This window comes from Tachypleus tridentatus, chromosome 12 (assembly GCF_004210375.1).
Source record: "Tachypleus tridentatus isolate NWPU-2018 chromosome 12, ASM421037v1, whole genome shotgun sequence".
Taxonomy (NCBI): Eukaryota; Metazoa; Arthropoda; class Merostomata; order Xiphosura; family Limulidae; genus Tachypleus; species Tachypleus tridentatus.
The window spans coordinates 95,471,762-95,498,892 of record NC_134836.1 but is presented as its reverse complement, the minus strand read 5'-3'; the positions used below and the strand labels follow the sequence as shown (position 1 = coordinate 95,498,892).

The 27,131-nt window shown below is 34.3% G+C and overlaps 1 protein-coding gene across 3 annotated transcripts; it reads left to right on the top strand.

Annotated features, from left to right (window-relative positions):
- Positions 1-12,604: 12,604 nt before the first annotated feature.
- On the top strand, positions 12,605-27,008 carry LOC143234063 (leucine-rich repeat-containing protein 40-like). 3 transcript variants are annotated; one of them, XM_076471103.1, is made up of 5 exons: positions 12,605-12,712; positions 17,552-17,738; positions 21,940-22,083; positions 22,340-22,507; positions 25,784-27,008. In XM_076471103.1, exons 2-5 carry the CDS (start codon positions 17,621-17,623, stop codon positions 25,993-25,995), a joined length of 642 nt encoding a protein of 213 aa, XP_076327218.1. In that variant the 5' UTR covers positions 12,605-12,712; positions 17,552-17,620; the 3' UTR covers positions 25,996-27,008. The 3 variants fall into 3 exon arrangements, with proteins under 3 accessions (XP_076327218.1, XP_076327219.1, XP_076327220.1); XM_076471104.1 differs by having other exon boundaries at positions 12,611-12,847; XM_076471105.1 differs by lacking the exon at positions 12,605-12,712 and adding an exon at positions 12,787-12,805.
- Positions 27,009-27,131: the final 123 nt, after the last annotated feature.

The following is a 27,131-nucleotide window of genomic DNA, read 5'->3' as shown; positions in this document are numbered from 1 at the left end:
CATTTTCTGACGAAGCTTTGCACTTTCAATAAGGAGTAAGATATTTGTAACAATAAATATTTAAAATGTACACGTAGGCTAAGGTAATGTCCAGTGGGGGTTCGAGCGTTATCTACGTGGTTAGCATGTTCGGATTATGAATCTAGCTATTCGTGGTTCGTTACCCGTTGCTATAAAACGCATGCTGCAACTTGGAGCCGTAGGTGAGTTGTAAGTGTAACGATAAAACCACACTATTCAGTTGGCCACAGGTACTGTTGCTTTCCCTCTACAACCTGTCAATTCGAAATTCTGAAATATTTATATATATATAAAGCACAAAAATCTGTGTGTCTGTCTGTTTGTCACTTATCTAATTATTCGTAACTCGCTGAACCAATCTCGATCAAACTTTGTGGTATGATAGTCTGGGACTAGGGGCATACTACTGATGGATTCACAACCCCTCCACTTTATTATTGAGCATATAAGTTTACGATAACTACATTCATAGATAGAGCCATGTTCTTACACCAAACAAACAACAAAGCAAAAACTCTTAAATTTTCATCCCCCAGTGGGACAGCAGTATCTACCTCTTCATATTTATGACTCTAAACTCAGGGGTTCTATTCTCCTCGATAGACACAGCAGATAGCCTGATGTGACTTCACATAAGAAAACACATTAAATTCTCTATAATGTGACATACGCACAGTGTAGGAGAAGACAAAAAACGTCTTATATATTTAAGAGAGTGCGATGATACTCTCTATGGAAGAATGTAACGAAAATAGAATGGCCACTACTATTTCAATAATAATTAAACTCAGATAAAGCTGATAAGACAACAACCACCATAATGAAGAGCCATTTCTTGAGTCACACCCACTCCCTACTTTGACTTTACTACTAGATTCCGTAAGACATTTCTGTGACCAATGATCGTCAATTATTAATTAATATTTTAAAGATTATACAAAACGTCTGGTGATGTAATAATAATAAATAATGCAATAATATGTGTGTTGTAAATAAATTGTGTGAAAGTTGGGACTGTTGCGTTATCTATCACAGCATCCACCCAACATTTATTTTCCTAACCCAGACAAAGAACGGGCACAAGAGCTTAAATATACATATATATATTTATATAATATTTTTTTATCTTTTCCTGTTTATCTTTTTATTATTATTTTAACTTGAGAGAGCAGTCATCTTCCCATAACTGTCTGCAGGAAATGGATATGGCGAGCATAATATGGTTGAAATACTATTATTATACACTTTTCTTGGATAAAGCTTTCTTGGTGTTGTGTGTGTGTGTCATATATCAAGGAAAAACAATATATATTATTTTTGCAAATTATTTTAACAATTTAATAAATAAGTATATAAATCCAATAAGGTTTATATAGGTAAGCCCCCCAGTGGCTCAGCGGTATGTCTGCGGACTTACAAAACTAAAAACCGGTTTTCGATACCCGTAGTTGGCAGAGCACAGATAACCCATTGTGTAGCTTTGTGCTTAATTCAAAAAAAAAACAAACAAAAAAAACAAAAAAAAAAACAGCTTATATAGGTAAATCTTTATTACACCTTTTGGACGATTTCATTCTGTAGCTCACCCTGTTGTTGGAATATTTAGTTACTTGTTTTAATCATTCTAGAGTCAGTTTCTTTAATTTTTCAAGTGTTATACCTTCTTAGTCTGATGTTTTAATCTAAGTTATCACTTTATGGGCCCGGCATGGCCAAGCGCGTTAAGGCATGCGACTCGTAATCTGAGGGTGGCGGGATCGCATCCACGTCGCGCCAAACATGCTCGCCCTCCCAGCCGTGGGGGCGTTATAATGTGACGGTCAATCCCACTATTCGTTGGTAAAAGAGTAGCCCAAGAGTTGGCGGTGGGTGGTGATGACTAGCTGCCTTCCCTCTAGTCTTACACTACTAAATTAGGGACGGCTAGGTGCAGTGGGCTAACAACCTACTCACTTAAAAACCTGTTACAGAAACCGCAGTGACTGCGGCCCTATGTTCCTTAAGGAATTGAGTGGCAAATGATATCACTTTATGAGGTAGAATAATTTATTTATGTATGTTTCTTAGTATAACTATGGAATGGTTCGAATTTTATTTTGCAAACATTCATATTAAACTACAGAGATTAATTTCCGCATAACAGTTTTCACTAGGATGTTTCAAATAAATTGTGTTTGACATAAATGCATATTTCCTTTCTTGACTACTGCTCAGTTTTCTCTTTAGAAGTTTTAACACGTAATAACGTATCATTAACCTTTTTTAATTTTAACTTATTTTGAACGTATAAAAATATGTTTGTGTTGTAAGACAAAACAATTTTCTCATCTTTTAACGTCCCATAGTGGCACAGAGGCATGTTTGCGGATTTACAACGCTAGAATCCTGGTTTCGATACTCGTGATGGGCAGACCACGGATAGCTCTTTGTGTTGCCTTTTGCTTAACTTCAAACAAACATCTTACACGTGCGTGTCTATGGGAACATCATCACAAGGTGATTAGATTTTGAGTTTTTCAAAAAAAGGAAAAATAAATAAAAAATTTGAAAGTAACTGGATACAGAGCTCTTGACTTATTATAAAATATATAACGGAAAGTTTACTATTACACGCATTACTACCGAAGCAAATGGTAAAAATATTTTTTCTTCTTAGTCAAACACCTACTAATGTTGAAAATATTAAACATCATGAGCTAATTTCCGGTGTTCTATAATCATTATAAACGTTGTTGAGGGTATATGACACGTAGGATATTGCTTCAAATCTGAAATCCCCAAGCTATGTTCACGAATTTCCGGAGTTGCTTGCGTGACTTACTACATGAGTGAACAACAACAAAAAAAAAAAGACATTTACAGTTATGAAAAGCAAGTAGGTGGTTGTGACGAAATAGTCGATACAGGATAATGTTCATTATCAGAGATATTGCCTTGAACGTTCATCCTGAATTCATATGTATTTACACAATTATAAGTGCCTATTTACATACTACAAATGTTGGTGTTCTTAACTTCGGTTTCGATGTCACGTAACAGCTCATTTAACTACAAATCAGTAAAAGTTATTGCAGTTGTAGAGTTTAAATATTAACCTATAACTAATTTATGCCATCGTTCTGTATATTGTATAGTTATTTTATTACTGTATGGAACAAATTCAATTCTAAACTAGCTCTCTTCTTAGACTTAGCGTGACCTAATAGTTATCGTGCAAAGTGCTGAAGATCTATGGTTCGCGCTTTGTTACAATAATAATATATATAAATCATGCTCCATATTTTGTGTATGTAGAATAATGCTTAGATCCTATAATTTGAATGTAGTAACGCCAAGAATTAAAGGTGGGCACTCTTGGCTAACTGCTTTCCTTTTATTCTGTTAGCTCAAAACTAGGGTTTGTTTGCTTGTTTGAAGATGAGCACAAAGCTACACGATAGGGTATTTGTGCTCTGCCAAAAACGGGTATCGAAATCTGGTTTTTGGCATTGTAAGTCCGCAGAAAAATTAGGGACAGTAGCGTATATAGCTCAAGCGTAGCTTACGCGAATATCCAAATCAATTCTTTCAGCCATGAGGACGTTATAATATGACGGTCACAATTCGTTGGTAAAAGAGTAGCCCAAGAGTTGGCGGTGGGTGGTGCCTTTCCTCTAGTCTTACACTGCTAAATTAGGGACAGCTAGCGCAAGTAGCTCTCAAGTAGCTTTGCGCGAAATTCAAAACAAATCAAATCAACTACTCGTTTTAGTGTTACGATTTTCCTCATATTCGGAAACAGATAATACAGTAGTATAATAAAAAAACCTGGTTGATTTAACGAATACATTTTCAGGTGATGACATTTTTTCTTATTAATCCAAAACGTAACTATGATTATGTTTGCATTATGGTCCAAAATTGGCATATTTTTTAACTGGTTATTCACAAACAAATTTTACGTGATCCTTATCAAGTTTAACTGGTTCACGCCAAGAACATTTACATACGTATATGTTAATTCCATTTTATCAATAGCAGGAGCGTTTTTTTTTAAAGAAAGACAATTGTAATTATTTATATCGACCTGTGTTTGTGTTTGTAACGCCAAACAAAACTTTAACTGATAAGAAAATAATTTTGGTTATAACACTCTTGAAATATATATAATCTTTACATTAATGCAGACAAACACACAAGAATGTGACCTCAAATTAATATTTCATTATACCAACTAAAAGGAAAGATATTTCTCCATTGAGATGTTAATATTCGTTGGAATATATCCCGCCACTCGCAGTTCAATTCAACAGGTTATAGTTATTTAAGTCAAAGATTTTTCAAGCCTCAAAGACAATTTGGGGTTTAAAAGACAATACAGGGTGGTCAGAAACTTTAGTTGCCAGTCACATATTCCAGAAGCCTCTTTTTTTATTACAAACGTCATAGAAAGTTCTCATAAATTAAAGAGCCAAAATTCTTACAACTATACCAGGGAGCTTCAGAATGCTAGATGGTTTATATGAGACGTACTTTCATGATGTAAAAACACAACTGTCATTTTATAAGGAAAAAAAATACAGAAACGCACGTTTGATGACAAGATAAAATGGAAATAATTTTTAAAATTTTAATGGACTCAGCAAAACCAATTGAGTTATTTTTTTTACTATTCTAGTCGCTCCTCATGCCTCTTAGTGGGTCCGGCATGGCCATGTGGTTAGGGCGTTCGACTCATAATCGTGGGGGCGTTATTAAGTCAGGTCAATACCAACAAGTAGTAGCCCAAGACTTGGCGGTGAGTGGTGATGACTAGTTGCCTTCCATGTAGTCGGTCCGGCATAGCCAGGTCGTTAAGGCATTCGACTCGTAATCTGAGAGTCGCGGGTTCGAATCTCCGTTACACCAAACATGCTTGCCCTTTCGGTCGTGGGGGTGTTATAAAGTGACGGTCAATCCCACTATTCATTGGTAAAAAGGTAGCTCAAGGGTTGGCGGTGGGTGGTGATGATTAGCTGCTTTACCTCTAGTCTTACACTGCAAACTTAGGGACGACTGGCGCAGATAGCCCTTTTGCAGCTTTGCGCGAATTTAGAAAAAGAAACAAACAATAAAAAAGCCGCTTAATTGGTCAAGGCGAACTCAGTAACTCGAATTTCCAAACATGATTTGCACGTGTATTTAATTAGGGTGGATTACACACCGAGCTAAACTCTTATGACATTAATGCTTTTGTTATCATTCGTATAATGTTTTATCCACGTTTATTGCTAAAATGAAACAGGTAATATGAGAAAACCAGTGATTAATTACATGTGTTTCACTTAACCTTCGAGCCTGTTAAAGACGTGAGGTCGAGCGTGTACTCTCACTTGGTGCACGTGACTTGAGTGAGGATCACAAATATATTTGTTATGCATTATAGTAACTAATTATTTATCTCAGTTGTGCCTTTCTTTTTCTCTTTCACACGTAAAAACGACTAATTGTAATGAGGTGTTTGTGTGTGTTTTTTCTTGTAGCAAAGCCATATCGGGCTATCTGCTGAGCTCACCTAAGGGAATCGAACCTCTGATTTTAGTGTTGTAAAACCGTAGACTTACCGCTTTACTAGCGAGGGGCCTTTAATGAGGTAATATGAGTAACTGACCAATGACGTAGAGGCCTGATCTATTGTTTGTTCCACTATTGTCTCTATTGTCCAAAGCACAGCAATTCTGCTTGGAAAGGTTTTTTAACACTATTTTATTCCATTTCCTGAAACGAACTAGCGAACCACTAAATAGCTAATATCTTATCTTCTGACAAGTCCCACAATGACATAGCGGTATGTCTGCAGACGTATAACGCTAGAAATTTGGTTTCGATACTAGTGGTGGGCAGAGCACAAATAACCCTTTGTGTAGCTTTGTGTTTAACTTCAAATTAACTTAAAACAACAACTCTTCCAACAACAGATTGATCGTCTAGCATGAGGCGGTCCAGCATAGACAGATGGTTGTGAGGATCGACTCATAAACTGAGGGTCGAGGGTTCGAATTTCCGTCGCATCAAACATGCTCGCCCTTTCAACCGTGGGGCGTTATAATGGGATAGTCAATCCCACTATTGGTTGGTAAAAGAGTAGCCCAAGAGTTGGCAATGGATGATGATAACTAGCTGCCTTCCCTCTAGTCTAACACTGCTAAGTTAGGGCAGATAGGCTTCGTCTAGGTTTGCACGAAATTCAAAAACAAACAAACAATTCATCACTGGCCTACTATACTTCTTTGGTTTACTCTTCCAAGCAGCATTTATGAGCGAGTAGCGAAACAAAAAAATAGATTTTGTCTCTAAGTCATTAATTGATTTTTTTTTTCAGAAAAGTTACATATTTTGGTGAGAGAAAAACATATTCGCAATTAATTTGTCACCTATCTGGCTGGACAATAACTATAATTAATCGTGACAGGTCTGTTTGATCAATTAAAATTTAATGATAATTGCAATTCTCCATAATAATAACATGTCTGTGATATCAACAGATAAAAAAAGATAGGAAAATTCGTGAAGCACGAAAACATAACATGCAGTTATTAAATATTAAAACTTCAAAGCACTGATAATGAAGCAGAAAAAAATGTATGTTATAATTCATTTCATTGCTTTGTTAAATAATTGCATCTCATAGCTTGTCGAAAACTTTAGGTGATCAAGGGAGTGTAAGTGAAATCAAGTGAGATGATTGGACACATATCACAGAGGGATTTGACCTCGTCAGCTATACTGGTTCCAGCTGTACAACAGATGAACACGGTGATTCTCTGATCTTGAGTAGTATAGTTATTAACAGCATGGTACTGGAGTGACAGGTGATGTTAAAGTGTCAGCTTATCTCTTCTTACTCTAGGGCTATCGTGTTCATTTCTTCTTCAAACGCCCGCATGTTGAACGTGTTGCTAGGAAACACGTATTCATATATTACTTCCACTTTAGCAATGGAGAAAATTCAGTCCCTGGAAGTCTTAGGGAAAATTCGATATTCCTTCATATCATTGAAGCCAGCAAAAATAAAAATACTATGTTAGAGACTACGGTAGGGAGTCAGGCAGTTGAGATAATAGATTGGAACTTCTGGTATGATAGCCAAAATGTTAAGATTTTAGTCGTATATACGAGGGCTGTTCAAAAAATACGCGGATTGACATCATAAAACAAAATGTACTTTATTTAGAAGTTACAGGTCTGGGCCCCCATCAAAGTACTCTCCTCCCCAACGCACACACTTATCTCAACGGTATTTCCACTTGTTGAAACAGTCCTGGTACGCTTCTTTTGTAACGTCCTCCAGCTCCTTCGTCACATTTGCCTTAATCTCGGGAATCGTCTCAAATCTTCTTCCTTTCAAGGGTCTTTTGAGTTTGGGGAATAAGAAAAAATCGCAAGGAGCAAGGTCAGGTGAGTAGGGGGGGGGGAAGAACAGTGATCGAGTGTTTGGCCAAAACCACACGAGTTCTGAGGCACTAATTTCGCAGCAATGCGGTGCATCTTCAATGTTTCGGTCAAAATCTCGTAACAAGATCCAACTGATATCCCACACTCTTCAGCAAGCTCCCTGACAGTCAGACGTCGATTTGCCCGCACCAGGGTGTTGATTTTGTTGACGTGTGGGTCGTCAGTTGACGTGGAAGAACGTTCATCTTCAATGGACTGTCGACCATCCTTAAAACGTTCATGCCACTTGAAACATGCCGTACGCTTCATAGCAACATCACCGTAAGCCGTGTTAAGCATAGCAAAAGTTTCAGTCGCAGATTTTCCAAGTTTGACACAAAATTTCACAGCAAGTTGTTGCTCCTTCAGGTCATTCATTCTGAAATCCGCCAAACGAAAAAATCGTACTTCACTTAAAACCGCGTAGCTAATACACAAATGAAGATATCTGCAATCGGGAAATGGCGTCGTAATTAGCTGATATGTGTGAACCTAGCGACATCAAGCGGATTCCCCTGGAACCAGCTGAAGCCGCGCAGGAAAAAAAAACAAAAAAACTTCTTGTTCGTCCATGCATGGACTGAGCCCTGAAATGGGCCTGAGTATGATGTTATACGTTTACTCTGGCCCAAAGCTTAAAGAAAAAAAACCCTAAAGACAGACGCTATAATCGTTCGGGAGGGAGGAAGAGGTCAAATGTACCTGACCCTCCTGGGTATTTAACAACATCAATACCCAAATACCGACACAGTGAAACTTGGAACAGACCTCGTATGTATAGACAAAGTTGCTGTTGATATGCTTTCACAAACTTGATTTCTGATTGGTTATGTGCATAGTTGGATGTGTAGGCTTGAAGACTCAATTCAAAACTGCAATGTGCTCCAAAATTCAGACATTATGCATTGAGTGTTAAAACTATTGCCCAGGTTAAGTGTCATTTCTAAACCACATACTTCTCGAGAGACATTTTCCATAAGAGAGCTTAGCAACACTAAAAGTACACCTATGATCAATGCATAATTAGGACACTTAGACACATTCTGGACTGGTATTTCTATATATTAATACTACAAGAGGGTCAGAACGGGTGTATATGTTTTTTTTTTGTTTCAATTGCAGCTGAAAATGAAATATTCGCCCATTAAAATAAAAAATAAAAAACATTTTGTGTATAATACATACTACAAGTGAATCATTTTAAGCAAAATAACAACAGATGATTGGTCCAGATTTAGATCTGTTTTATTTTATTTATAGAATGCATTTTATAATCTAACTCATATCACTCTCCCAGTATTTTTAAAGTCAACTAATTTCATATTCAAAGAAGTAACAGATTTTACTAAACTTGTATATTAGGTACTAATCCAAGTTTGTATTCAGAGATAAAAATTGTTCTGAATCTATATAAATATAATAATACTATCTGTTGTCTGGTGTATGCCTATGGAACCACTTCGTAAAGAGTTGATGGACCTTCACCAAAATTGGCATGGAAATTCATTAGGTGCCTGTGAGGGTACATACAAATTTTCAGTTTTGCGTTTTGCAGTTTTTATAGGCGTTTGTTTCTTTTTATCACTAATTTACTGATGAAGCTTCACAAAATTTGGCTGGAAGGTTTGTTAGGTCCATACAAAATTGCGGTTTCACATTTTGTGTTTTTGCACTTTTTTACAATTACCTATAAAGGAAACAACTTTTCATGTCCTAAAATAACCTTATATTAATCACAGATTTATATAACTTCCTTCCAAGTGGTATAGCCAGGGGCGTAGATTTTTTACACCCGATGGAGGGGATGGTTTTTGCAACCACTTATGTAGACTGTTCAATTTGCAAATTGGTAATCTCTGGTTACGTGAACCTGAACGCTGTAAACATGCAGTCACAGAGTAATATTATTGCCACGATACTTGCATGTATACTTAGGCCTACTGATACGAACTATCGCTTAGATCGAAAAGCTTAGAAGCACGTCTATATTAAAGATGTACATTTCGGCTACTCAAAAAGCCTACATCTAGGCCTAATTATGTAATTCGATTGGTAAAAACAAGATAATCACAAGAACAAACACATAATTTGTAGGCCTGTGATGCAATAAACAATTTAACAGACCAAACTGTAGGAGGGGATGATTGTATGCACCATACTCCCCACCTAAAATGAAGGAGGATGTATACCCCCATCCCCCCCCAGGATCTACGCCCCTGGGTATAACATAATATGGATGTTGAAGTAGCAAATGTTTCATAAGTTGCACAATTTGTATGTATAAAATATCCAAAAATTATGTTAATATAATCGTTAACTCGTGTTTCATACTCAATAACATTCAATTTCTGTTACACTGTATTTTATTAAACCAACGAAAGCGCAAAGAATGACAGTAGTGCGACACATTCTGACATAAATTAATATTAATAAATCTGTAAGTATAATTTCCAGCCACTCTTTGTATTTTTTAGAATAATTTTCATGAGTGTTTTGATTTTCATTTCACTTTTTTAAAATTTCATGTGTTTTAATTAGATATTTATGTTTGCATTTTGTAATGTGTACGTGTGTTTAACGCCTATATCAAATATTTATTGTTTTAAAATAACTACTACATACAGTGCATTTTAGAGAATCACTCGCCATCATTGTGGTTTTATCTCATTCTTTAAACTCAATAACATGATTAATTGTAATTTTCAAACTGTAATCAGATGAAAGTGCAACGTTCAGCAGCATTATATCTCGAACCTCGGACTCTTCAGTGGGCAGCCATATGCTTAGCACTACATCACGATCGGGCCACTTGTTTGTAGAAGGAGAATTTTGAATGATAGTGTGCCATAAATGGAATTTGAAATTTTTTACAGCAATTTCATTACTTTGAAAAATTCTGATGAGATGTTTATATAATCTTCACCTTTTGTTGTGTCGTTTTTCTTCGATTGACGAGTTATTTTAGTTTATCTGGTGAAAGTAATTCAAATTTTAGCTTAGATAATAATAATATATTACTTTATTTCTTCCTTTAATATTTCTACGATGGTGAACAATTCTACTCTGTCGTAAATTTCTTTAGGCCTACGTTACGTAACACAAATCTACATGTATAAAGTAACCGCGATCGATGACACATTGACTGGTTCATTCTCTTTTTTTAAATATTACTCTTCACACTTTACAGATATCTTGTATTTGTAATATGGATTCGAATGTGTTAGAGTAATTTACTTTATTTCCTTAAAGTTATTTAGATGTTCCAGGCCTATCATATTAAACCCTCTGATCTCTTAACGTCATCATTAAGACCTGCAGTTCTGTCAAGATAACATGTAACTTACAAAATATAGCTTATAATATTAAAATGTAACTTGCAACATTTTTATAGCCGTAAGACTTATGAACTCGCTTTACTTTTGTACAATCTTTCAAATTATAAATTGTCAATACTTACAAATTTAGGTTCAAGTCATGAGCAAGGGGGCATTACGCCCTGAAAAATTAAAAACATATTTCTTTATTCATTCAGCATATACCATTCAATTAGACTTTGCCATCCCTGGAGGAATGTCTGTGGATGCTTATGGTTCGAGTTCATTTTAAAGCGTGTCTTAAATAAATTTCGACCATAATTCTATGATGACCAATGACCAGTAAGTTGGAACTGTTATTGTTATAATTAGCGCAAAGCTGCACAACAGGATGTCTGCACTCTGTCTATCGTAGACAGATTTGGATTTTAACGTTTTACCCCTGTCAAGTCACTGTTAACCCAGTGGAAGACAATTCGTATTGATTGTTCAGAAGCATTGTTTATTAGCCTACATAAAAAAAAATGTTATTAAGGTAGGGGTATCTGTTTATTTTTCAAATTATAAGAAGAAACGCCTTTGACTACTAATGATTTAATACGCGTTAAGAACAAACTAATTAAATTATATTAAGCAATTATAAGAATGTTGTTTTCTATTTTTAAACACGGAGCTTTATTCTGAATGTTTATTTTAACACAGCAATTCGTATTTTGTTCAAGAGATGGCACTATACTCGAGGCTATGAAAAAATTAATACATATGATGTTAGCTTTTTCATTTATTTTAATTAAAAGGTACGTTAAACATTGGATAAAAATATAGCCTGCACATAATAATTATAAAAGATAGCTAAAAATAAATCAAACTAAATTCAAATAGTAAAAATTATGAGTTGATTTATCAAGATATTTATTGATTTCTAAACGTTGGTGAACTGTGTAGCTTAGCGTATTGTTATATAAGATCAATACTGCTAAACAGAAACCTCTAAGAAATCAAAAAAGTCTTAAAAAATTAAATGGATTTAATGTTAAACTTAGGTTTTGACTGATACAGATTTTTAGGCTACGTATAACCATTTAATGATCTACGGTCATGTTATTGCATATTAATATTCCTCTTTTAGTGTCACGAAACGAAAATTTTAAATCTGTAATTGTTTGGAACTTGAAGATATTATTATCGTACTACAAATTGCAGTTATAAAAACCTTTTTTAAATTAGAGTCATATAAATTTCGATCACCATTATTATGGTTTGGTTTTACTCACGATTGATAATTATAAAGGAAACGGATAGATTTGTTTGTTTTGAATTTCGCACAAAGCTACTCCAGGGCTATCTGCGCTAGCCGTCCCTAATTTAGCAGTGTAAGAGTAGAGAGCAGGCAGCTAGTCATCACCACCCACCGCCAACTCTTGAGCTACTCTTTTACCAACGAATAATGGGATTGACCGTTACATTATAACGCCCCCACGGCTGGGAGGGCTAGCATGTTTGGAGCGACGGGGATGCGAACCCGCGACCCTCAGATAACGAGTCGCACGCATTAACACGCTTGGACATGCCGGGCCCAAACGGAAAGAGCCAAAATAGAAAAACCCATACATAGAAGCAAACTTTGTAATGAATGCGTATTTTTACATATTTTTGCAAGTTATAGAAAATAAATTTATTTAATTAGGAGATAAAAAATAGATTGTTTGATGCCTAAAATAAATTAAATAGGAATAAATATAATTTAAATTGTTCAAATATATGGTAAATGTTATAATATTTTATAATTCTTGTAAATGAAAAATATATTTAAAACGTTTTGTGAGGGAGCTGCTGAGCATGATGGACATAATGTTTTTGAGCACTGAGACAGAGGAATTAGAAATGCTTATAGATGTGCCATGTAGATTAAAACGTTTATCTGAGTAAGATAAGTATATTTTTTATATTATTAAGATTTAGAATAGTTAGTTTACTTAAATTCCTTAGGACTGGACACTCAAGTTTAACTTCTGCAGGTACATCAAAGCTTTACGTAATGAGATTAGGCTTAATACAAGGTACTAACTAATATAGCAAGATTATTAAGATTAACTCATTCAGTTACTCGGTGTTTTTTGTTTTAGAGAAATAGCACTAATAAGTTATACAGGCTGTAAAATATTAAATCAGGGAGATACGAAATGAGGGCAACGAGTGGATTGACAGGAAGTTAGTTGTTTCCCATTATTACTGAAGGGGGTAAGCATGCGTGAAACGTGTGCTTACAACAATCCACGTTGCAAATAGATTGATATCCATGAACGACAATAATAATTCAATAAAAGTACGCGAAGAGGGTTGGGGAGTGAAAGTATTCGGCCGAACACCATATTTTTGATATATAAAAAAAAATGTTATATGGTTGACTTGTAACGATGCTGCTTATAGTATTTAGTGTTTTGTACACAGTCTACATTCTTCTGATGAATCACTAGTATTTTATGCCTTAAAATTGTTGCATGCCTCCAGACCACTGTATTATTAGCACGCTAATTATATTTCGCACAATATGTGTTGGCTTTTAGCATCATAAAATAGGAAACCCCCTTTCAAATACCGTTCATTCTGCCTGATATTGACGTTTGGAATTTTAGGTTAAGCTTAAGTAACATTACCATAAAGTTCAGGATGAACTGACCCTCGTTACCAAAAGCAGTGACACTGAATTTTGTTGATTATTTTTATAACTTAAACGGAACGACTTCCGGAATAAAGATAAGAGTGTATAAAGTTCATGTTTCAAAAGAACTGCGCCAGACAAGTTGGTTCGCCAGTTACTTCTAAATGAGATAAAGTTGATTCAAATACATAGAAATAGTAATGAAAACATAAAGTCTAAGATAATATAAACAAACAATATGGTGATATTAACACATCCTAAAATCTGATGTTCAAATGGCTTATGTAAAATCGATAATAATTACAGTTCACTTCATGATAGTAGTTGTTTATAAATACTTGTATAAATAGCGCATGTTACGGGTGTCATATCTCAACAACTTGATGAGCTTTGGTACGTGGCGAAGGGTCTCATCGGCACTGCATACAGTAGTTTTCGTGTGGTTGATATAGTGTAACGTTCTCCTTCGCTTCCACTTGTAGATTATTAGCAGCGACAATGTAAATAGCAAGTTTGGTGCACAGAATTTTAAAACATACGTAACTGAAAGTGTAAAGCGCGACATTTTGCGTTGAAGTAGTTTTGAACCCACATAGAAAATGGGTTTATATGATTAACAGAGTGAAGAATGGACTATTTACCTCAACTTTGTGGAACAAATTAAACCGCAGTAACATTTCTTGGTGTGTTACATTTATTTGTAACAATGTACCACTGGTTTAGGAGAAATTAAATGCGAGTATTTTGTACCAAGAATAAAACAGTGTTTCTGCTTTCCACACGCACCATTATTTTTAATCATATGTATCAACTGAATAATCACTAGAAATTTTGATAGATACAAGTAATGTGACTTTATAAAATATTTATTTGTTATTGGTTTACTTCGCATCAAAAGACATGCGAAGTATTTTTTTAATATTTAATATTGCTATATGTATGTGTATATATATTCTTTTATTTTTAAATACAGTCTCATCTTTAGAATTTGTCTCGAAAACGATTACATCTTTTCTTATCATATTGTTATAACTCTTAGATACACTTGTATAACGGTTTACTCTGATCAGGCCCGTATTAAGATTTCATGAGGTGTCTTTTGATTATTCTTTGTAAAAGACATAGGTTTATGGGTCCGAGGGAAAACTCCTTCGTCAGCCTCACCCGAAAAGTGTTGACTACTGTTGTACCGAAATAATGAAAGGTGTTATAAATTAAATACATTAAAATAAACACAGTGAAATTAAGTGGTTAAACGTATTTTCCACAAATAACTAATTTTTATTTTACAACAGTAATAAAGTATTATGATCTTTACTATGTATTTATACAACTTGAAATAAATGGTTTACAAAAGTACTGTAGCTTACACACATCTTAATTGCAGATACATATATATATTCAACAGGGAAAATTTTAAACCAGTATATCATCTAAAGCCCTTGTCTTTTATATTGTAATACCAATAACGCCTTTGTAGACGTTATTAACATATATATTTTTATAACAATTCCTTCTTCTGAAATTGATCTATGAGTATGAAATAGAAAATCCTTATCCGTATTTTTGAACGGTATGTCCTTAGAATTAGGAAAGGTTTTTGTTTTGCTGAGAAAGTGTTATAAAAGTTACGAACGGTAGCCATTTCACTCCAGAGGCTGATTTAAAGACACTGTGATGAATTTTGCTTTTATATTTCCCAGTATCACACACAGATCTTTCGAATTCACACAAAGTGTGATCGCAGAAGAGAATAAGTTCTCGGTTTCAAAGAACAGTTCTTTCCATAAAACGTATTTTCTTAACATATCAGTGAAATTCTAACAAGTGAAATTCTAACAAATGTTATTGGTTACTAAATGTAGATGTTTTGGCTATATGTGAAGTATTTTGTTCGTGTAGAATTTTAGCATTGTCGAAGATAAGTTTAAAAATTTTCATAGGTGTCCAGACTAATAGTTTCAGGTAACTGCTCCATATTAACTGTAACATTCTTGTACTCACTGATCTGCATCTTTATGGATATGACTTATGTCTGTTGCTTTGGGTTGAATTCCTGTCACATAACGTGCTTACCTTTTCAGTCGTGTGGCGTTATAATGTAAGAGTAAAGAACAGCTTAAGTATTGAATACTAGTCCTTATGTAGTAGACACTACAGCGATACGTTAGCTGAACTATTGTCTGAAGGGTAAAGTTCATTCCCCCCCTCTGGCTTTGCTTTATATAGTTTCTCAAAAGCGTAGATTTTTGAAATAAGATTAATATTTATTATTTTTAGACTTCCCAGGGAAACCATCAGTGAAAGGAATATATATATTGGGTTTTTATGCTCGTTGTTGTTGTTTTTCAAATCACAACGGTGCTTCCAAGTGCTTAAAGCCCTAATTGAAACGTTAATATAGCTTTCTACGGATATATATAGGTATTGGACAAAAACAAACAAAACGACAGCAACAACAACAGTTAAAAAAACAAACAAACAAGCAACACTCACACAAGTAGACCTCATGGGTCATGTGGAGCAAAATTTCTTGGAAGTTCCTAATCACTGTTGTTAGCTGTTGTGGGGATCCCGAAGGATTGAGGACTGGTGGACTTGACCCAGTTATCAAGATGATAGGTGCGCCTATTGAAATAACCTGTTTAAACAGCTTAACAACATGTGGTTCAATCTTTGGCCGTTACGGCTTTTTTAATTCTTTATGCTAGGGTATTTGCTTATTCCTTTTACGTTTACCTGATGAGACTTATGGGATAATCGTTATGCTGTAATAACTTTTGTTATGGTTCTTACAGAGCAAAGAAGTTATGCAATGCGAGTCATTAAAGCTCTTAGTATTCATTCTTTCTACATTTTGTGTTCTTGACAACCAACGTGACGTAGAGCTTATATGTATTTATATAACTTGCGATGTGTCCTCCTAGAAAGGTCATTTGTATTATATGAACCCAGTGGTTCAGCGATAAGCTTCAGTGTTTATATTCTTTATATGACATATTTTCATAAGCATATTTACTTTTTTTTAGACTTAAGAAATAATTCCTAAATACTAGAAAAAAAAGCCAGTTTAATTTTCTTTAGCTGTTGATAGATCTTTTATAGTATATACATATCTTGTCCCGTGATAAAATTTTTAATTTTAGTACCAAACCATACCCTGCAGATGATATCCTACATGGTTAGTTACCAAAATGGCTTCAGTTAGACATGATTTCAAGATCTTTTAGTTGGCAGACTGTTGATTGTAATTTTGAGTAAACTCGGTTTGTTTGAATTTCTCGCAAAACTACTCGAGGGCTATCTGCATTAGCCGTCCCTAATTTAGCAGTGTAAGACTAGAGGGAAGGCAGCTAGTCATTACCTCCAACTCTTGGGCTAATCTTTTACCAACGAATAGTGGAATTGACCGTCACATTATTACACCCCACGACTGAAAGGGCGAATATGTTTGGGGATTCGAACCCGCGAACCTCAGATTACGAGTCGAACGCCTTAACCCACCTGGCCTTGCCGGGCCTAGTAAATTCTGAAACAAAGATGGCTCAAGACCAGGACATTATTAACGTTTACAAAAAAGAAGTATATTACAACTTTCCATATATAAATAACATTTTTGGAAACAAAAAGAGGCCAAATATGCATTATAAATTTTTAAATGAAGATGTTGACCTGAGGTAGATGGCAAGTTATCATTGTATTCAAAAGGAAAATGATGCTATTTTTATTTTTAAATTTTTTGGCAAAATTAATAATTTTTAGCTGTTTCTACGAACGTCAAGTATTCTGAAACATATCAAACAACTGAGAGACTGCTTATATCTGGTTTTAAAAAGAAAAGCTCTTACGTCAAGGAGTACTCAAAATAAACGTGGTATAACAGGACTGAGGCCTCTCTAAAAGACTGGGATTTGCGACGCAGTTTCACTACCACCATCATTAAAGAACAACGATATTACGTACTATGGTTTAGTTACACATTCTTCGAAGCATTACAAGTTAGATACAATTTATCAAGAAGTTTATCTTAAGCCTCTCTTTGAATACTGTTCCGTCTTAGAGTGTAATGTTAAAAAAAGTCCATCTTTTATTGTTGTTGTAGACAGCTCCTTGTCGAACTTATTTTAGTGTAGTAATCCATCGTAATTACTACACTATAACAAAGAAACTCATGTCGGTTGGATCAACGATAGCCTCCATACCAGTTAATCCTGTTGGTATTATGGCTGGTAAAGCTGTAACCAAAGTAGTCAAAAGGTGTCAGCATGCTGAGGAAGAAGAGAACCTTGGTAAGTGTATGAATATTGTGTTTTTTAGCGTAACTGATGACAAAAAATATCTTTAATCACAAAAGCAGTGATATAGAAATATTGTATAACTCACAAAAAATAATTAACTTATTATTCTAAACAATGAATGCGAAATCAGTTAATAACCCTTTACTAAGGAAAAAAATTATCTTTAATGTGTATGTGCGCGTATTTTTTATTTTATTTTGCAAATGTTTAAGAGAAAAACAATACCGTGCCTTTTTTCATAATTTGCATGTTTTAATTTTGATACATATTAGAACTATAGTTTTCGGTATGAGTAATCCGTGACAGATTGATAGAAGGTTAAAAAAGATCGAAAATATATAGGACATAGAATAATAATTTAGATTTAAATCGAACAATTTCATGTTTTGTGAGCCTGGCATGGCCAGGTTGTTAAGGCACTCGACTCGTAATCCGAGGGCCGCAGGTTTAAATCCCCGTTGCACTAAACATGTTTGTCCTTTTAGTTGTGGGGGCGTTATAACGTTACGGTCAATCCCACTATTCGTTGGTAAAAGAGTAGCCCAAGAGTTGGAGGTGATGACTAACTGCCTTCCCTCTAGTCTTACACTGTTAAATTAGGGCTAGAGCAGATAGCCCTCGTGTAGCTTTGCTCGAAATTCAAACCAAACCACGTGTTTTAATAAGATTAACTTTTCTATCGTAGTTACTTTATAGTAATATTTATATTTTCTTCTATGAACTAATAAAAACGTGTTATATGAAAACTACATGTGACTCTCAAATCTTATTGATGAACCACTGTTGTAAAACGTGAAACTTTGTGTGCTGCACTAGAGTTTAGTGGTTAATAATGTGTTATTAAATAGCTGTGTACACATAACTCTTGGATGATCTATACATTTTTGCTTGAGATGCTTTTTGTGTAACAAAATATACACTTGCCTTCTCCTTCAGAACGAAGAAACATGAAAAACATCTCTCAGAAAAACGTGTTGGGATTTTTTAAAACTTTAAATATCAAATGTTATAAACATGAAAAACAGCTCTTAGAGAAACGCAATTTTATAAAAATTTAAAGAACATATCTCATAAACACGAAAAATAGCTCTTAGACAAACGTGATTTTATAAAAAAAATAAAGAAGAAATCTCATAAACAATTCTCAGATAAACGTGATTTTATAATTTTTTTCTTTTTTATGAAGTTAAACTTCTTTATTTTGTACATTTATGTAATATAATTAATGAATTCTTTTAGGAAGCCATGCAGGATATGCCAGTTCAGAATGCGAGTTTCATACATTTAGTGCAGTGCATCAAATGATATTTGGGCAGTTTCATGGGCCAAGCTTTGTCTTACAACAAATCGTTGAAATAGTGCTATCGAATACATTGTCTTTCCCAACTTTTTACATATTTATTTGCATGAGATGTTGATTTAATCACTGTTCTTTTTAGTGTATATTTAATAACCACTGTTGCAGCAAAATTCAACGTGTATTTAACACGTGACGAGTTTTTAGTTTGGCACAAATTAGTGACTAATATTTGTGAATGTTTGTGTTGTACAAAGTAACTGTTTTTATCTTGAAGCTAGAAAAAAATAAGGAAGTAAATGAACTACGATCGCAGCCTAACTTACGATAACATGTTTTACTTAATGTTTCTTTAAAGCTTTTAAGAGGTGAAATCGTAGTTTCTTTATGGCGAAACAGAAACTATTTTTTCAAGTTTCAAAATTTACTATTCATGTTAAGTTGTGTAAAGTGGATCAGTTTGTTGAGGTAAACATAAACACGCATTTATATTCGGAAATTTTAACTTTTTTGACTGATGTCGAAACACCTTCTGGTGAAGTAGCGCGAGCCAAGAGTTTTGATACTTTGCCAAACAGCGACATCTCATTAATCCAAACTTATGATGCGTCGAAATTTCAAAATAATTGTACTCGTTCATTCATCTGATTTATCTGTATGTTGGATCTGTCGTTAAACTGGACAGTGGTTACAACAAATTTACATTTATACCACAATGTGTATTATTAGGCTATTTTTAAGAAGTATTTGAACAATGTCATTTTGCTTTGTAAGAAACAAACAAGAAAACTGTATTTAAATGTTGAAAATAAACTAAATTTAGGAAATATTTTGATAATAATATAAATAGTAAATAAGGTGGTTGATAAAACCTGAGTGTGTATGCTAATGACCCAGCTTAGCTAGAATTTAATGGGATATCAGCCAATACTTAGCTTAATAGAACATGGAAAAAAACAACAAGTTAATTTAGGAAACTACGCAGTTCACACTTACACCAGGTTAGAACAGCTACGTTTTAATATAGTCTCTTTCTGTATCACACATGTAAACATGGATGTTTTGAAAGAGTCCTAATTTTTTAACAAGGTTATTCTCTGTTATCAATAATTTTATTTCAAAACTGATGCGTGTTTTGTGTCAATTTTTGAATTTACTTCGACACGGTTGAACTTGTGCTTTGTTAGCTGTTAATTCCAAAGTTAGGTCATGTTTTACGTTTTAATATTTACTATTTTCAATTGTTTTAATAAACATTTCAACTCTAACTTTGATTGTCACTTTTATTTGGTATTAATTTAGAAAAAAGAAACATTGTAGATAATGCACCATGGCACATTACTTGTTATATACATAGTAATGTGCCATTAAACTGGGTGATTCAGAATTGATATATCTTATGTTGGCGTATATTACATAAACACTGTTATCTTGTTTTTCTATTAAAAAGAAACGTTTCTCATTATTTTGTTACTTATTACTTTCTGCTTTTCTAGCATTAAAACCTTTCTACGAAAACTCGAAACTTTCCTTTTGTGTCAAATTGCTATTTATTCCTAGATATCTTAGTTTTACTTTCATTGCTAATTCTGAAAGTTGAACCGTCTCTTCTATAAAATATTTTCCTGTTATCCTAGTCTTCCGTTGCTCTCCCTAGAATACTTTCCTTCAAGTAGATAATTATTAAAGCAATATGCATTTATAGATAGAAGAAATTTGTCTTGAATTTCGCGCAAAGCTACACGTCCCTAATTTAGCAGTGTAAGGCTAGAGGGAAGGCAGCTAGTCATCACCACGCACCGCCAACTCTTGGGCTACTCTTTTACCAACGAATAGTGGGATTGACCGTGACATTATAACGTCCCCACAGCTGAAAGGGCGAGCATGTTTGGTATGATGGGGATTCGAATTCGCGACTCTCGAACTACAAGTCGAGTGCCTTAACCACCTGGAAGAAATTTGTAAGATCATACAAACTCTACGACTTTGAAATGAAAGAAAATTAGTGTTGGAGGAGACTGGGTGTAGACAAACTTATTTTTTGATGGAAAAAAGTGTATAGAAAAGGAACGAACTCTCAACTATTGTGAATTTCGAAAGTCAATTGGTGAAGTTGTATCAGAATAAGAAAAAAAACATCCGAAAACACTAAGAAGTTGGAAACAGGGAGAATAGAAATTTGAAGCATTACAGGATAGAAGAAAAAAAATCAAACTGAAATATGTAGAAATCTACTGTAAGGTTATTGAGCTATTTCTTTCACAGTGAATAAATTTTTTAAGGTTTAACTGAACATTGGGTGTTGTGTTAAGAAGAAGAGAGGTGGAGCAAAAGAATTTGGCTGAGAACAGAAACAGATTTATGTAACAAATAGAAAAGGATACGAAATATTCAGATAATGACACACACAAAAGACTGTCCAAGCAAAAGAATAATGGAAATAAATTTGGATTTGCTAATAGAAGGCTTCGAAATTCCCAAAGACATTTTGTAGAAAGTTTGTCTATTAAATTTAAAGATATAGATATTTAACTCAAGGATATCATCCCTGCTTTTAGAAGGGATACGTTAATAGAAGAATATTATAGTGTACATGCGTAGTAGAAAAACACCTAATAATGAGGAACAGTTTAGTTAAAGAGGAAGGATTCGAGTCTTGAATTATAGTGTATATACATATGTACATACTGGAAGCGTAGAGATACCTGTTAATGTTTCTTTTTTATCGATTACGTCATTATCACTATCCCTGTAACTGATTTTATGGCATTATATACATATATGTGTACTATATAGATAGCATTATATATAAATATGTATACTACATGCGCATAGATACATTATATATATATGTACTACATAGATAAAAATGAATGTTTTGTTTGTGAATTCCAGATCTTTCGGAATGTCAGCTTATGTCCATTCCTGATGCCGTGTACCATTTAATGAGAAATACAGTTATTCTTGCATGTGATCTTTCTTCCAATGTGTTGAGGAAGATTCCTCCAAAATTTGCTCTTAAATTCACGTACATCACAGGTGGGACATTGTCTTTAAAGCAGTAAAACAAAGAATGTTGGTAACAGAGTCGTCGTTTAAAGAGTCATTAATACACATTGTGACTCCCTTAACATCAATTTTTTTAAAAGTTTGTACTTTAACTGTTTCTATTATCAACAGCATTAAATATATCTAACCAGTTAAATGTTTCCACCAGTCCATATATCTAGCTATCTATCAATATTTTATCTCTGCACAATAGTTTAATACTGTGAACGTTCTGGTTTGATTTCAGACCTCAACCTGGCAAATAACAGACTGAGCTCTCTTCCAGAGGAATTATGCGATCTCAGAGATCTCAGACGATTAGATATTTCGCAAAATGATTATATGTTATTCCCAAAGGTGGTCTTCAAGCTATCGAATCTTATTTATTTGAACGCGCAGAAAAATCACATTACAAGTAAGTAGTGATTCCAGGCATCATTGTTTAGATTTTGTAATGTTGTTGTTGTTATATATAAAGTTTCCATACATCATTAAGGCTGCCTTGAAATTAGTGAATTAAGTATAACAAAACGTTTCTCATATTTTCCGTAGCGGTTTGTCTGCGGATTTGCAACGCTAAAAACCGAGATTCGATACCCGTGGTGGACAGAGCGTAGATAACCCATTGTGTAGCTTTGTGGTAAATTTTAAACAAACTGACGATATAAAGTCGTGATGGAAAGACATATATTGGTATTATATGTTGACATTCTTTGGCGCTTTGTTGGTGGAGTAGTCGACATTTAATATATAGAAATGTTTTTAGATTGGGATTAAGAATTCTCAAGACTGAGATATTCCTTATACTTAATGCCATTGGAAAGAAAAGGAATATGGATGAGTATGAGTCATTAAGACCATCAGCTAATGGATCTACAACAATTGGTCCCCAGCTGTAGTAAACAAACTGTCGTCTTATATTAGGTGAAAATCTACAACACTAAGGAGAATTGCCAAATTTGTCCTCATTCACCAGGCAGCATATCCAAGAAAGGCCCACATCTGGAAAGGAGGCTAACCGGGTATGGAGTTATCAAGTGATAGCTACCAGGCATATCTGCCGTCCATATCTCTAGTAGCTAGAAAACTGAACGGGTATTCATGCTCTTTCACACAAAAACACTATGCGATTGAACTACCGAAATGGGCCCCGAGACACCTTTGTTCTTGAACTGGAGGTGAATTATGGAAAGCTAACAGGGATTAGCAGTATGGTTTGAACAGCACAGCATTTTGATGGAGCCTTTTAAAATGGAAATTGTAGGGCTGTATTCCAGAATGGGTAGAACCAGCCGTTGTTTAAGTTATACGTTCATTAGGTAGAGCATGGCCAAATAAGGTGGTATGGACTGTAATGGTGTGGCGAGGCTTCCAGATAGTTTTGATATAACCTGATCAGCCTTCCGTAGAATAGTTTTGATACAGGGTGTTTGGAAAGTCACTGTGCACTTGTATATTTATTAACAGACATGTGTCAATATAGAATGCAGGAGGTAAATATGAATGACAATGTTGAAAGTGACCCCCGTTGGCATCAATACGGGCCTGAATCCTTCTTATTTTGTTTCTAAACACCGCTATTAGTTGCTGGCTTGAAATAGACTGAATAAAATATGATTACAAAACTGCACTTAACGAACGTACTCAACCCACAATGTAGTTTATCGGATTCTTCGTTGCATTTCTCTGGTCACATCTTGTATAAAAAATTATTTACTTATTCAACGACATATTTTGCTATGTATGAGGATTATTAACAAATGTATCTAGAAATTTTTTGATTGAGGATTATTACGGGAACCTAATACCAAGTACGAGAATATCATAAAATATAACATCCCTATGGTATTTATAAAACGCCATTTTCATAGATTGGTTTCAACAAAAAAAATTCTAAGCAGTTGATGATATTACAGATTGTTTTATTCAGGTAAAGCTATTCGTTAATAGCTTTTAAGAATGTTTCAGTTGGAAGACAATTATAGTTACAATTCGTCGACTTTGACTAAAGGAAATAAGAATCATAAGAAGTCAGCTTGAGAAAATGTATCAATATTCAATGCCGCAAGTTTTTGTTATCACCGTTAGGTTCCAACAAAATTGTCTGTTTATTTGTTTTTAATTTCACGCAAATCTGCACGAGGGCTATCTGCGCTCTTCGCTTCTAATGTAGCAATTATATATTAGAAAGAAGGCATCTAGTCAACACTAATCACCGCCAACCGTTGGACTACTCTTTTTATCAACGTATAGAGGGATTGATTGTTACGTTATAATGCTTCCACGGCTGAAAGGGCGAACATGTTCGGTGTGACGGGGATTTGAATCCACGATCCCCAGATTGTGAGTCGAGCAACCGTAACTACTAGGCCATGCCAGGCCTTCAACATAATAGAAAAATGAACCAAAGTAAGGCAATCTTTAAAGCTTTTTGTTTGAAACACAAATCAGAGTAAGTGAACAAATAATAGATGAAGCCATTGGACCTTGTAAAGGTATTCCACTGAAAACTAGATGGCCTGGCTTGAGCAGATAGTTAGAGCGCTAGACTTGTAATCAAAGGGTCGCTGGTTCGAATCCTCGTCACACCAAACATTCTCATCCTTTAAGCCGTGGGGGGCGTCATATATTACGGTCAATCCATTATTCGTTGGTAAAAATAGTAGCAGCCCAGGAGTTGGCAGTGGGTGATGATATCTAGCTCTCTTCCCTCTAGTCTTACACCACTAAATTAGGGACGGCGACCACAGATACCCTTCGCGTAATTTTGCGCGAAATTAAAAAATTAAAACTAGGTTTCAGTTAAATAATGATATGTTTCCATAATCTCAGTAGTTTGTTCTGGCGCATATCTGTAAAATAAGCTCTTCGTGCTCTTTTGCAACGAGGAATTAAACCACAGATTTTAGCCTTGGAAGTCCATAAAGTTACCGCTGATCTATCGGGGGATCAGCTCGAGGCATAACCAAATTCAGGTTCACAGTGAGGTAATTATTACAGTCAAGCTGCATTTTGTTATTTGTTAGCAGTCTTTAAAGCTATTAGAAAGAAGCAGTAAAACTAAAACTGTAGTAGAGTATGCTGAAAATTAAATATTATTATAAGCATTAAGTCTTTAGAATGAAAAAAAAAATGAATAAAGTGTGCAATTAGAAAAGATTATGACTTGAAAATGTAATGATTATTGGATAGTTCAAGGCTTCAAGTAGAGAATCTATTAAATGTGAAATGTAACAAACATACAATCGTGTTCGTTACTCTGAGGCCGTGAGTGCTTTATAAGAGTGACAGTCAAATATCAGTGTTAAATTATAATAGCCTGCTAGTTGGCGGCGGGTGGTGTTGATTAGCTTCCCTACTTCAAAATTAGTGACTGCTTGTTCGGATATACCTCGAGTAGCTTTGCATAGAATTCAGCAACAAATATGTTTGTGTGCAACATTTGAAAGAAATATGTTTTCATTCCTGTTTGGTAAAAAGTATAGTGCTGACAAGTTAAATATTTACTTCGTCTGCAGAAGTGTATTTATGTGAACATCGTATAAATAATCGGGTTTAGTCGTAATCTCCCAATATTCTTTTACGACGAGGAAGCCTGCAATGAAAATTTGGCTACTTTGATAACTAAGATTATTATTGCGAAACAGTATTGCTATGTTTGAAAAATAATAAGATTACATGTGTTTTATAGGCATTGACGTTGATAAACTGAAATCTATTCGTTCGTTGAGAGAAGTGAACTTTGAAGACAACCCTCTGACAAATGCATCTCGTGAACAACTAAAATCCATGGAGTCGGTTGTTGTGACCGTCCTCGTTAACTCACCCGTGGACGAAGATTCTGACGATGATATTATGAATTTGGAGAACGTCTCGCCATCTGGTAGTGAAAACAAGGAATAGGTTTTTTTCATTTTTGAAAGAAAAGAAGAAGATATATGAAAATATGTTTATTTTCTTTTTATTTAAAATATTTTTATAATTATGCAATTTTACCTGCTGTTTGCATTTTAGATCATTTTAATAGGATGTCATTGTACTGCTGATTGGAAGCAATTAACTTTAGCTTCACGTATTTTTATTCCTAACGTGACTGTATGGAAAACATATCATATATGTATATATTCGAGTTTTTTTCACAGTCGGTGTATTAAAAAGGTAAGAACCTAAATATAAATATATATTTATGCTCAAATCGAGCATCTGTTGGAGTGATATCTCTATTGTAAAATTTAAAACTAGTCATCACGCTTTAGGTTGCATATTTGTTATCACAATTTTTAATTAATTATAAATTTCCGAATAGAAGATTACAAATATAATTGTCGTGCTTCAAATATTTAGTTGAAGTTAATTAGCTATTTATTACTGAATGAACGTTTTGTAACAATTTTGAAATATTATACTTTTATGTAAAAGAATCGATTTAATTATTCAGTATATACTGAACTAGCAACTTGCATAAAAGAATGCCCTCCACGGTGACCAGACAGCAAACCTGTGGCCTTATAATGCTAAAATTTAGGTTTCAATGCCCACAATGGCCAGATAGTTCTTTGTGTAGTTTTGAGCTTAACAATAAATAGAGAAACATGAAACGAAAGACGGTGAACAAAAAATAATGAATAGTGCATATTAATTAAGATTTATTATACCAGCTGTATTAACCATATTAGGAAGTATTTTTTTTTCGTAGGAAGTTGTGTGTGTTTTATTATAGCAATGCCACATGTGTTGTTTCCACCGAGGGGAATCGAACCCCCTCATTTTAGCTTTGTAAATTTAAAGATTGTTTTAATGGGGGACAGTAAGAATTTAATTATATATCTTGTTTGGCAGAACAGTTTGGTAATAAAAGCGTTGTATATGATAAATGTCTCTTTGAATGAAAGTAAGAAATAAAGATAGAAACATTCTCTCGGTTTTATTTATTCACAGATTGAGGAAATAAACTTTAGGCACATTCATAACTTTATTACTTGTGAAACTCATAAAACTTCCCTAAACGAACTTTCAACTTCGGTTGACTCCCATTGTTG

Excerpts from the sequence above, each read along its gene's own strand:
- LOC143234063 (XM_076471103.1), top strand. The coding sequence starts at position 17,621 with ATGTCGGTTGGATCAACGATAGCCTCCATACCAGTTAATCCTGTTGGT. Across the intron at positions 17,739-21,939 it reads TGAGGAAGAAGAGAACCTTG|ATCTTTCGGAATGTCAGCTT; the intron begins GTAAGTGTATGA and ends TGTGAATTCCAG. Across the intron at positions 22,084-22,339 it reads TAAATTCACGTACATCACAG|ACCTCAACCTGGCAAATAAC; the intron begins GTGGGACATTGT and ends GTTTGATTTCAG.